The sequence below is a fragment of the Lissotriton helveticus genome, chromosome 3_2 (assembly GCF_964261635.1).
Source record: "Lissotriton helveticus chromosome 3_2, aLisHel1.1, whole genome shotgun sequence".
Taxonomy (NCBI): Eukaryota; Metazoa; Chordata; class Amphibia; order Caudata; family Salamandridae; genus Lissotriton; species Lissotriton helveticus.
In genome coordinates this window covers 234,411,675-234,425,156 of record NC_136062.1, presented here as the reverse complement: position 1 = coordinate 234,425,156, position 13,482 = coordinate 234,411,675, and the positions used below count along the sequence as shown (strand labels likewise).

The 13,482-nt window shown below is 42.7% G+C and overlaps 1 protein-coding gene across 5 annotated transcripts in view; it reads right to left on the bottom strand.

Moving 5' to 3' along the window:
- The window catches only part of SIN3A (SIN3 transcription regulator family member A), an 865,613-nt gene that overhangs the window by 67,507 nt on the left and 784,624 nt on the right, over positions 1 to 13,482 (bottom strand). For all 5 annotated transcript variants that reach the window (XM_078685093.1, XM_078685092.1, XM_078685095.1 and 2 more), the window contains one exon: positions 10,612 to 10,706. In XM_078685093.1, coding sequence (XP_078541219.1) covers positions 10,612 to 10,706 — 95 coding nt within the window. The remainder of the gene's footprint in view (positions 1 to 10,611; positions 10,707 to 13,482) is intronic.

Genomic DNA, 13,482 nt, shown 5'->3' with positions numbered 1-13,482 from the left:
CACCGCCAGCACTGTTTCACCGTCAATGTATTTTAATGTACGCTTTTTTCGATCTACGGGAGCCGATTTAGTGGCTGCCGCTGCGGCTGTTTCAGCCAATGAATTCCCTACAACGTGAACGCCATCACGCTGATGACTCAGTGAGTGTGTCACGTGAGTCTTTGGTAGTTCTTTTTGTAAAAGAGCTATTTGTTCCCAGAGCAATTTCTGCTTTATTGGTGCATCTGTGTCATCTTTGTAACCGTTCTGAATCCATGTCTGCAAATCCTTGTTATATGCTTTGACGCAGTAATATGAATCTGACACTATAGTGTCGGGAATTCGCGATCCGCATTATCTAGCGCCATTTTCAATGCTATTATTTCAGTTTGTAGTTCTGAATTAGTTTCTACTGAGTGTGATTTTGTTAATAGAGGTCTTAGTTTACCTCCGCGCCACACTTCTTTTGTAATCTCACATGGGGGGTTGTATGCATGTTCTCCCCAAACGGAGGGTTGAGCATGTCCGTCTGTATAGATTACACAGGCGTAATGTCGTAGAGGCAGAATGTCGGTTGGCAGAGGATACGTCTTTTCATATTTTAGATTTTTTAATTCTTCTAGTTCTGGATCAAAGTAGTAGTATACTTTGTCCGTTGTGATTGAATTCACCCATTGTATCCATTCCGGATTCAATGTTGTTGTTGGTAAATTACACGGTGTTGTTAGTGCCTCAAAGGCTGATTCTGCTGTTCTGACTGTGATATGTCTACCGTCAGCTATCTCTTTTTCTCTAGCTATTGCGGTTTGAACTGCACGAATGATTTTTTCTGTATTACTGAATTTCTGTTCAGCTTCTGTGTACAAGTGTGATTTGAATGCAATTGGTACCTTTTCTCCCTCATTAGAGGTCAGGTATGTGAATCCGCATCTCCCTGGGATGACTCGAATCACAAGATTGCGTGTGTTATCACGTGTTTCTAATTTTGTTTTAATTAGCATGTCTGTTTGTAAGGATCTCAAAATTTCTGTGTGTGTTTGAGTCCAATTGGATCTTTTAAAGTCTGGTTTAATTAGATCATAAAGGGGTTTGACCCTTTCTGCGTAATTTGCAATGTATGTTCTTCCGAAATTTAGGAAGCCTAGAATTGACTGTAGGTTTTTTAGTGTTTTAGGAGCTTGGATTACGGCACATTTCTCTAGGAAATTGTCAGCCAGGCTTTTGCCTTCACTTGATAACTCATATCCTAAGAATAGGACTGTCAGATGGGCAATTCTGGATTTTTTAAAGTTGAATTTGTAACCCTCTGCTGCGAACCCAAGTATTATGGTGTTCACTCTTTTCAAGTGAGTATCCAAGTCATCGTCTGTTAAGTAAATGTCATCGACATAAGATAATGCTTCATCATCATATAGTTGTAGTAATTCTGTTACTCTCGCTGAGAATACCCCCGGGCTGTTCTTGTACCCCTGGGCTAACCGACAGAATTGCTTTTGAGTGCCATTTACTGAGAATGCAGTTAAATATCTGCTCTCTGGTGCTATGTTTTGACAAAAGAATCCATTGGAGATGTCCAAGGTTGTTTTGTATTTTTTGCGCACTATGTTATTCATTAGTGCAGCACTGTGTGAGTTTTGCACTGCAAAGGTTTTGCAACATGTGTTAAGGTGTCGGTAATCCAAAACTAGACGATATGAATTGTCTGGTTTGGAGACCGGAAACAAAGGATTGTTCATTTGTGAGGTGCAAGTTTCAATCACCCCCTGGTATTCTAGCTGATCTAGTATTTCATTTACCTGTTTTTTAGCTTCTTGCTTAATTGGGTACTGCCTTTGTGCAGTAGGTTGTGATTTTAACTGGATTTTGTGAGGAGGAGAATCCTCATCCCATCCTACATGATTTTTATATAAAGCAGGTGCTAAGGCCACTGCCCACTTTCTAGCAAGTGTGTATTTTTTATGAATCGGGATTTGATTCGAGAAGGCAGGCATAATTACTTCTTCGCCATGAGGGCACTCCCTGACAAACTCTGGTGGCCAGTCTTTTTCAGCTAGAAGGATGTCATAACCCTTGGAAAGGTTATCCCAAAATAGTCCCCTTATTTTCCTAGTCTTATCTCCCTCTATACGTAATGTTATCTCGTATATCTTGTGGGGTTTGCTAACTCTGGTGTCTGCAGTTTCCACTTGAAGATATTCATTCGTGTCCACTGTCTCCAGATGATTCATAAGGACTTTGCGAGCTATGCTCACTTCTGCTGCGCTGTCTAGCATTGTCTGAGCCCACTCTCCGTTTTTCAGTTGTGTCCTCAGTATTCTCGGCATTGTTAACTACCTTGATACTGGCTACCTTCTTTTTTGGAAATTGTAATTTCTTTTTTTGTTGAGCAGGTTCCTTGTCTTTGGACTTGGCGTGCTCTTCTCTTTGTTCTGATCGTCCTCATCTTTCCGATTTCTGCGAGGAAGTCTGAAAAGATTGAGAGGGACGTGTATCAATGTCTTGATATCTATCAGGTTTTTTAATATTATCCCTATTTCTAAGGTTGTATCTTTTCCCAGAGGGGTCACTCTGGGGTGACCTGTGTCTCTGGTTCGGAGATTTTTCCCTTCGCCTAGGAGACCTTCCTCGGGACTGGAATTTCTTTTCTTTTGGATTGGATTGTTTGTTTCCATCCCAGTTCTTTTTTGGTGAATTATTATTAAAAAATATTTTTTCTGGACTTTCAGTCAGTTGCGGTTTTACTGGTATTCCACCTAAACTATCTCTACCTAGTTCTTCATAAGATTTTTCTATGATTCTGGCAATTTCAGCTGGTTGGTCTGCTATATCTGTCTCTTTTAACCTCTGGCGGATCGCCACGTTTGCTGCTTCACCTTTTATATTGGCTAATAATATAGCCGAGACCTGCTTGAAGTCTTTCAGTAATTTCATACCAAGAGTTAAAGCTGGTTCTGGACCGTATTCATCTTGAATTTGTTTTAGCACATCTGGTATTACCGAAATGGATGGAACACCGTGCGTTTTTGTGTAGATTGAAGCAAAGACTGTACCCCAAGTGTCACAGTCCTCTATGTGTGGTGCGATTCCCATTGGGAGACATATAGTCAGAATCCTGTGTTTTTCTAGCGGGGTGGTGTCAGGAAACACCGCCTCTATTTGGGTGATTTTCTGTGCCAACCAGAATGGTATTTGTTCCCGTTTAGCCGGAACTTTACCTAGGCAGGATTGGATGTTCTGTGGTGTGATTTTATTTGTGTTCCCCTGGTGAGGGGTCAGCTGTGGAAGTTTAATCGCTGGCTGAATTGTTGAAGTCCGCATTACATACTGGACTAATTGTCTATGAATTTTTAGTAATTGTTTTAGCTGTATTAACAGCTCTCCTGTAGACATTCCTTCGATGTCTGGGTGTGGTGTGTATCCGGCTAAGACCGGCCACGTTGCTCCTGGTCTACCTAAAGGACCGAGCCTGGTGATGTGATTATTATGTATTAGGGCGCCATCAAATAAGAGCAAATGCTCTTGGAATTTGAGTGGTACTGCCACCTCCTCGAAAGGAGTGTAAATGTCGGGTGGAACCTCTATTTTGTAATAGTGGAAGTACTTTGTTACAGCATTTGCTGCTGGAAAATGTATCCATGTATAGTATACCTCTGTCTGCCGATATTCGTGTGCCTCAATTACGAATATGACTGTGCCACCTCTAGGTGTCAGTCCATTTTCTATAAGTTTTAAGGTTATAGATTTCCTTTTGCTGACCGGAATGAGTATTATATCCGCGTCTGCATCCTTTAGTGCAGTATCTGCTGCTGCTATTTCAGCTGCTAATCTAACTGCCTCTCTTTCGTCATCACTTTCTGACATTTTACTGTTAGAAAGGTTATTCTTTTTGTTTGCAGATCAGGTTTCTAATGGAACAAAGATTAGATGCACAATATTGTGGAACAGTGTATCCTTCAACGTTGACTAAACCAAGAACCTTACATAGGAGTTCCCTCCTGCGAGGTTTTGGAGGATATTACCTTTCACCCACTCCAGACGTCTTTGGAGTATTTGGGAAAAGGGGTCTGAGTGAGAAAGCACGACTGAGTTACTCTAAATGTCTTACGTTAGTTTTATCGCCCTTTCCAAACGCGTTGGGCGCCATGTAGTGTAGTTCCTATCTTCCCAATAGGCTCTGCGCATTGGAATAATACCTACAGCAGTAAAGGCCTAGGCCAGACATTAACTAGGTCTACTACTGTCGATACTAGACTTAAGTTTTGGGTTTGCCAGCGTAGCTCAGAGTTCGCTAGAAACTTTCTCGAATGTTCAGGAAAGAATTAACTCCCCTGATTAGACAAGAAGGGATTTAGTTTCTGACAACCATAGAACATGACAACTTTGCTCTCCCCTAATCAAGAGTGTATCTCCAGAGTCGTGTGAGCACAAGGCAATTATTTTACTCAGTCAGTACGTGCATTCTTAGTCTCATCAGATTGTAGAGAAAAGGAAGAGACGGGCGTGTTCAATAAAAAGGTGTTATTTATTGATCAGTCTCTTTTCTCGTACAAGAGAAATGGATCGATATTATTGCAATACTTATAGTTAAGTAAAGTGCATACATTAAAAGCAATAGTATAAAGTAATACTGTAAAAACATTGATATGGTTTCTGAGCCATATGATGTTTAAAATGATTAAAATATATTTACATACACATATACATTTGACTAAACGTACTCAACTGGTGTTTCTAAATACGCCTACCCCGTGTACCTGACCTAAGTCTAATGCGTGGGCGGGAATAGAAAGTTACAGTTTAAGTTAAGTTTGTTTTTGCCAAGTGAATAACTAAAGAATTCTCTGTGAGGGGTTATTCAGTTCTGTACCTGGAAGTTAGGATGAATGAGGAATGGTATCTCTTTCTCTGGTCTCGATATTCCAGGCTGCCTGCGAGGGCTGCCCGAAAGCGCCGGTGCTGGGTCTCTCGGTAGGAGATAGCAGCGCGTCTCTCAGCGCGTCAGGAAGGCGGGGCTGCTGCCAGCGGGGTCTGCTCTGCTTCTGGGCTTCGGCAAGTATGGCTGCTCCGTCTCGTCACCACGCGTGTGTTTGCATAGGGCAAGATCGGCAATATTTATACCTTAAAGGTGCCGAGATTGACGTAAGGATGGACATAGATACGTCAATAAAGATGTCATACGACTTGCTCGTTAGCACATTCTTTTACTGAAGTTCTCTGTGAAATCAAAACAATGGCCGCACGGATTTTCCAGGTTGTCATAGGTTTGATTTGTTATGAGAACGTCGTATGCCTTATCAGGGGCTGGAGGAATGTCGCTTGTCTAATTAGATCTCAAGCGTTATGACCTAATCAGATAACACGTTCCTGTGCCGTAGTGTGACTGCGTCAGATAACGGTATCTGCATCATGGGGGCTTTTCTTGCCTCATGGGCTGACTGTTAGTTAACTTGATAGTTAGTTTAACCAGAATAGGGTCAGGAATAGGGGGATTGATTCAGAACCTATAGGAATACATGACAATCTTCCGCGGCCCCATAAACTTCTTCGCCGTCCCCTACCTCCTCGACGTATTCAAGGTCTTGGGCCTGCCTCCGACGTGTTCTTCGTGAAATCTGAAGATGATGGCTTCCGCCGTCTTCTGCGGGGTCGTCGAATATGTTGTCGGGTGCCGGAGTCGCTCGCTGGGCCTCGAGGCGCGCCGCGCGCCGATGCTTGAGCGTCTTCTTTGACCTGAACTTAGAGCAGGCCATGCAGTTTTCCTCGTTGTGGTCCGGCGAGAGGCATTTATTACAGACCGGATGCACGTCGATATGTGGATATTTAGATCCACAGACGGGGCAGAACTTGAACGGGCTCCGCTCCATGTTCAGTACGTCGGGGTCTTGCTGCGACGAGAGGGCCTCGATGTCCGAAGAGTTCCTCGACTCCGCAGAGGTCCGACCCAGAGAGCCAGAAGATGCTCGAGACCGTACGCAAACAATATCGACGCAGGTAACGAAGGCCTATTGGCCTTAAGAACAAATATACTCGGTTCCGACACGGAGACGTCGAAACCACATCCGAACCCAATGGCGGAAAAAAACAATCTGGGGATGGAGTCGATGCCCATGCGCACTGTAGTCCAGGGGAGGAGCCACCTATCTCGTGATACTTCGAAGACTCTTCCAGGACAACAATGTGCAATCATCCGGACCCAACACTAGGCGACGATCTATGCACTAGATATGAATTTAGCAGCCCACATGCCTCGAACCTATAAGTTCACTATCCCATATCACCCACAAACAAATGGTCTACATGATAGATTCAACAAGAGCATGAAAGGTACGATTGGTGCACTCTCTGAAAAACTCAGGAGATGGGATGTCTTACTACCATGCCTGCTTTTCACCTACAGGGAAGTGCCACATAAGGGAGCAGGGTATTTCCCTCTGTAGGAAGCTGGCTCTGTATATACTAAAGCAAAATGAGGTATAGTGTGCACAGAGTCCAGTGGAACTCCAAAGGTAGGTAGAGGTAAAAGTAGATAGCACCTTACTCTCTATTTGTGGTAGTTTGGGCGAGCAGTAAGGCTTCATCAGAAGGTATTCATAAGCATTTGTTGTACGCACTCAGGCAGCAAATGATGTCACACTCTCAAAGACTGAACTCAGACCAATTTGTTTGTACCAAAAATATTATTTTGTTATTTTATTTCTAGAACCAAGCCAAGCCTGGTGCAGGCAAGTAAAATAAATGCTTTGGAAAATCTCATTCAATGTTTAACAGTTAAATGCAGGTTCAAATTCAGTTGATTGAATTACAGGTAAGTCAATGTTTTGAAATTACTTTTAAGTTACTTTACAGATTACTTTGCAGTTTACTTTTCAGCTTGCTTTTTAAGTTACGTTTTCTACTCAGTGTGATATGCCTAAATCTCAAACTGGGACATTTCCTAAAGAAAAGGTTAAGTAAATCAGTTTTTGTACATTTTCAGTTTTACAGTGTTTCGTAGAAACCAACACTACACTATTTTCATATGGATGAAAATGTAAGTTAAAGGTAAGTACAAGTTTGTGGGAGTTGGTATTCTGGAATTAGAAACAGGCTTTCCCCAGGGTCAAGGATGCACACCTGAAACACCCTCAGCGGCACTAGGGCGACCTGGTGCAGAGTGCTGAGGTCTAATGTTATCCGATGGGGGATATGGGGCCTCCGGTGGATGGCTGCTTACGAGCAGGCCATGAAGTTGTGGGAGCAAAGCTCCTGGACTTAAGCTCAGGGCAAATGGGGGGGGTCAAGATAGCACAGAAAGTGCACCCTCAGCGGCACTAGGGTGCTGGTTTGTCGTCAGTCGGGGGGAGGAGGCTTTTTGGACTGAGGCCGCAGGCGTCGGCTGGAGGCGGATCAGGGATCACTGGATCTCGGGTCAGGATCACCAGGCAGACCCCCTCCTGCTGGGCCACTCGACCACTGGCTGTGGGCGTCTGGTGCAGACTCGTGGACTTGGAGTCTGTTGTTGAACAAATCCGGTGTTCACGGGAGACAAAGTCTTTTCTTTGGAAGGCAGGGCAGGTCCTCAGGTTTCTTGAGGTTGCTGGGGACAGGCCGGTGGGGCTGGGGCCAAGTCAGTGGGTATCCTCATCTTCTTTAGCTTTGGCACGGCTGTTTGTCCTTTTCTTCTTGTCTGACTTCTTGGTTCAGGGTTGCCCCCCTAAATACTGTATTTAGGAGGCGTTTTAGCACCTCAAGGTCAGTAGCTAGTGACCTTAGGGTGACTACACTCTTGGTGTGCTCACCCCAGGTGGGGGAGTGAGCACAATCCCTAATCCTGATTGGTGAGTGCCTGCAGTCTGCAAGATGACGGGCACGGAAGAGTGGGCGTCACCTCGCCTCCCCCACCTGAGGGGTGGGCTTGACAGGGGTTGGCACACGTTCTGGGCTGGCTAATGTTTCCCACGTGTCTTACTTCTGAAAAGAAGAGAAATCAGAAAGGGGGCCTGCTCCTGATAGCAGGAGAGTTTGGGGGTCGCATTACAAAGGCCGCAAGGCCTTTGAAACTCCCCTGCCACGGATGACTCTTCCTGGCCTGGGGGAAGGTGTGAACACCTACGCCCAAGAAAGGCTATGTTTCTGGGCTCAGGGAGCGAAAGCCCCAACCTCAAGTGTCCAGAAACATGTCTTGTGGTGGCAGGGTGGTGTGTACCAGTCAGTGAATTCACCAGAGGCTGGTAGTTTTTCAGGGAGCATCTCTAAGATGCCCTCTGAGTGCCTTTTTATTAAATCCCACACTGGCATCAGTGTGGGTTTAATGTGCTGAGAAGTTTGATACCAAACTTCCCAGTTTTCAGTAAGGCCATTATGGTGCTGTGGAGTTCGTAATGAAAAACTCCCAGCAACCATATAATCTTAATGGCATTACTACACTTACAATTTCTAAGAATTCGCTTAGACACAGTAGGGGTACAGGGATCATGCCCCTGTACCCTCACCACTGGTATGGTGCAACCAGCTATAGGGGTGGATGACCTATGCCAGGGCAGTGGGTTGTAGGCATGGCACGCAGGGATGTGTGCAATGTCGACTCTTCAATTTGTTCTGCACCAAAACATGCAGCCTGCAATGGCAGTGTGCGAGTGTAAAGGTACTAGCCCTCCAAGGGTGGCACAATAAGTGCTGCAGCCCTTAGATACCTTCACTGGTAACAGTGCCCTGGGTACCTTTGATACTTTCTACCAGGTACTGACCTGTGGCCAGAGAGTTCAAAGAAAGCATCTTCAACATCCATCATAAAATTGCCTTTCTATAGTGACTGTAACATTAGCTTTTAAATCTTACAAACTGTTGTCCTAAAAAATAAGGAAAAATGCACGGAGTATACTCACTAGTGCACTCAAGAAATGGGGATGGGGTTTAATGCCCACTGGTAGCAATAGAGAAAAGCAATTGTAGGATTACCCTATGGCTAAAAAGAGGCAGGCTATGGTTCGGCATTGATGCAAAAATATGATGTACTTTAGCATCAATGCAGAGCCTTAGCCTATTTGAAAAGAGAGGGATGCAAAACTTCAGATTATCCTGGCCTAAATATCTAATATTTAACTTTACATTTGAAGTAGAGCTAACACAGCTGAATTCAGAATCAGTGAACATATATATATATATATATATATATATATTTCATAATGAAATAATTTACTATTGGATTTCCCCTTAGTGCAGCTAAGCATTTTTATCCAAGGAGAGGGCTGTAAGCCAACACTTGTTGGTTCTAGCAAAGAAAGTGAAAAAACCAATGAGAGCATGGGGTTCCTATGTCAGTCTACCCTATGCAATCTCTTTTTAATAGCATCTCTGTGGATCATGCCTTCTTAGATGGAATAATCCTGTAACAATATACTTCCCTGCCACTGTTAAGATGTATGCCATCGATATTCACTAGAAAAGGTAGGCTGCCTTATCTATTATAGAGACTTATCAGAGTGTACCACATTCAAATAAGTTGAAAGATAACTCCAGGACAATGTGGGAACGTCATTCGAAAAGCTGGGTGTCAATATAAGTTTTATTATTTTCATCCTGTTGAAACCTTTTAACGTGAATTACAAAAAAGCTTATGTATAATTAGTGAGACTTTTTCTTTAGCTGTATGAATTTACTAATACTCTAGTATACTGCAGTACTGACATATTGCATATCTGCATCATTCACAGATACAGGCGATATCCTGGGCTACTTCTTTTATTTTTGCAAGCATGACAACCTATTGGGACTTCACAGTTTATAACAAAGGCCTTACAAGCGCTGGATCGAGTCAGTTTGTTATCTTATTAAAGGAATGTGAGCAGAACTTGAAAGGGGTTTTCCGTTATGGAGGAGCCAAGGTCGAAATGAGGTTATAACAAATATCAATATATCACAGGATCGTCAAAATGTCATTTTAATACCAATGTAAGCTCAGCTGCACATTAAAGCTTTGAAGTATAAATGTTAAATTTCCTCAGGGTGAGGAAAATAAGAAAAATATATTTTGGATCCAAAGGCTGAAAAATATTGTGAAGTGGAGGCCAACAGGTTTTGGGCTTCCAGTTTATTTTCAGGATCTTCATTACATTCTTCAAAAACTCACTTGAACCTATCACAATGCCAAGCTCATACATAGAATGCAGATTTCAGAATAGATATTGCAAAGTGATTTTTTATGCAGCACAGACTTTCAGCTACATAAATTTTAGTACCCACTTTCATGTGTGTGTGCAGGGCTCAGGACCATTTCTGAGAAAGGCTGGTAGGATTGTTATCACATGTAAAAAATTCTGGATATGTAGCTTGGGGGAAAATGTTATGAGATTCCATAATATCTAAACAATATTTGATGCATGTTCTGTAAAACTCTGCTTAGTGAGTATGCGCGCGCACACAGCTCGTTTTGTAAGTTTCTGGACATTTCATTAGCTTCCACTAGAATACTGGTGAGTGAACAAAAAGTTCTTGTAGATCAGATGGCCAAAGTTTTTACACCCGATTATAATTTTTTTTTTAAAAATCACAATTTTAAAGTCTTTTGTCCTTTGCCCGCCCTTTATGCATAGAACGTTACAGTACCCGACTTGATTCATCCCTTCTTAAATGGGATGTAAACAAATAACTCACCTGGGCAAAAACACTGGCTTCTGGGCTAGATGTTCCCGTAGTTCAGGGGAGGTCGAATCAGAGTTTCCATATCGCTCCACGTAGTCAGACCAGCGCTGAAATCACGCACAGAGCAAAAGGTGGTTACCAGAGGGGTCAATATCCAACCCAAAAATTAAGTCTGCCTTGGACCCAGCAGATTATTGCCAGGCTCTACACAATACCCATTTGAAATTGGTGGATGGGGAACGTCTGTTTGAGATCAGAGGGACATTTTCCAACATCAGCATTTACACCTCTTGTTCCAAATATAAAACCATCCAAAGTTTGCTCTTGCCACTTATGTATTTAATACCCTCACCTTGTATCAAATCATGACCTTATAAGAAAAAAACAGTTGTGTTTCTCGTCCCTTCCAAGTGGAATCTCAACAGATTAGGAACAAATCCTCCTGACGCCCACTCCAGGGATACAGTAGGAATGTGCCCATAGATTAAGCTCAATGCTGCCCACCATAACAGTACCTTACTCGCTCTGTACTCAGTCCTGGGACTCCTTTCCTTCATCATATGGGATATCCTTACCAAGACAGTGAAGAGAATAAAGATGTGAAAACTGGTTAAATTTCTCTCTCAAAAAAAAAAAAAAAAAGACAAAGTGCATCTGCGACCATAACCACGCAAAAGCCCTCACCTTACCAGTGGGTAAGCCTTACCCCTCACTCTACCAGGATGAACTGACTTGAGACGAGTGGAGAGGGCAGGTTGCGTGAAGCAAGTTAGGTAAAAGGTTAAGAGCACAGAAATCTCCAGTAACGAATGTTTACTTTAACTTTCTCAGTTCCTTTCTTTGACGCATTAAAGAGTGCTACTCAACAGGACAAGACTAAGGCAGCTCAATGATTCATACAAACAAGCATTGGATAATATGCGAATTTGCTCTGTAGAAGGTGTACAAGACACCAATAAAAAAAGAAGGGTAACGGAACAAATACCATTGAACAGCAAATACCGACTCAGCCAAGAGGGAGCAGTAAACTATATATTAAAAGAACGTCTGCACGAAGAGACAGACTTTGCATGCTCCAGGTTCAACTAGAGGGGTCTTCAGTGACAGATCTACATCAAATGAGATTGAAAATTATACGTGGTAAAGGGTTTCCAGGAAGCCCCAATGATGACGTTCTTCTACAAGGCAAAAAAATACCATCAAGACAGTAAAAACCAAGCAGGTGGTAAGCTGATCAATAAAGGGAAAAGGTGGAAAAACTGCCATACCCTGCTGAGCAAAAATTTATTTGCTGAAACAAACGTTCCCACCAGACCATTATAAGCCTTCAAAATACATATTATTCTGACTGACAGGAGTGATTAATGGTAATTGCCAATCACATTTGGATCCATTGGAACTAGGGGAAGAAAGGTTCAACATATTATGCCAATTCAATTTAGTAAGGGATCGCCCAAGAGATACATGCATTCGTGGGTAGGAATCAAACGTCATGTCCTCCCTGAAGTCTAATAGATTGCCACAGTAGTAGAACAGACACATCACACCCAAAGAGCATGCAAAGGTCTGCTCCACATATGCAGTTGGAGGAATCCTGATATGGGAGTAGAAGAAAGGGGTCCCACATTAGGCAGGTCTAAAACACTTGTGCACTGCTGATTTACACAGCAAAACAGAGTGGGCCAAGCTCTGCCTTTTACTGAAGAGCACAGGGGAGTTGCCTTTAAGGAGCAGCATTTTTGCCATGAACACAAGGGAAAATGGCCCGGAGGGAGAAAACTGCTTTGGATTGTTGCAGTTGCCTGTCTTCCGGGGGCAGTTTTATGGCTCTGCATGGTTCCAAATGTGGCATAACAGTCCAAGACTAACAATCAAAGACCAGTAACAAAACCAGCTTCAGCTGATGAAAAGGTATCACAACCAGGTGGTAAAGTTTGTTTATCCTCCAAAGGGGATATTACAGGTGGGAAATGTAGATCAGGTGGCAGAAGATCCTTCTGGAGCACAAAGCGGAGTAAGAGAATTATTTTTCAAATACATAGTTTGGCCAAAGTAATATTCTAGTCATTGGAACGCATAAGGACTGATGAATTTCAACTGTGCACTCTGTCACGTCTGCTGTTTGGATAATGTTTGACATTTCTTACTTTAATATTTAAAGAGGCATTTGGGTAGTTCTGCAGCATAAAGGAATGCCAAATAATGTTGGTTAAGCCCAAGAGAGTGATTCGCCACTTGTCTACATAAACCTCATTTAACTAAAGTAGATATAAGGACAGCTGTCACTGCACTTTAGGTAATTTACAGAATCAACTCAATCAACTACTGATCATAGTACAGATTTGGGTCCTTCTCAAGTGAACTGACACTGCTTATATAAAGGCGTTTGGCAGATATACATCAAACTTTAGGACGTTTAAAAATTTGTAGTAAACTATTGGAGAAATGTCAATAGCTATAGATTCATAGAAATAAACGTTGGCTAAACAGGATTGAAATGACCAGGACATATGCTATATTACAGAGGAAACAGGAGTCACTCTACCTTTAAAAGGATGTAGAGTAAGGGTGTAAATATTGGTTAGACAAAAATATTACAACACAGGCGGTAGAGGGAGTCTGACTCTGCACTGCTACAGACAAATATTTTTGGTCCAGTGTAGGAAAATAACTATCCCCACCCACAATGAATTGGTGATCTTCAATGAAGACTTCCAAAGTAAGAGGAACTCTGTTCTGTTTGTTGGCCTAAGCAAACTAGCAACATGAGGGAGTAGAAGTGGGCACATGAAGGGCATTAACTAGGCTGGAATTCTCCGGTGGCTTGCATGCCTACACTAGTTGTGCATTTCAGAGGCATACATAACTAATCAAAGTCAATGT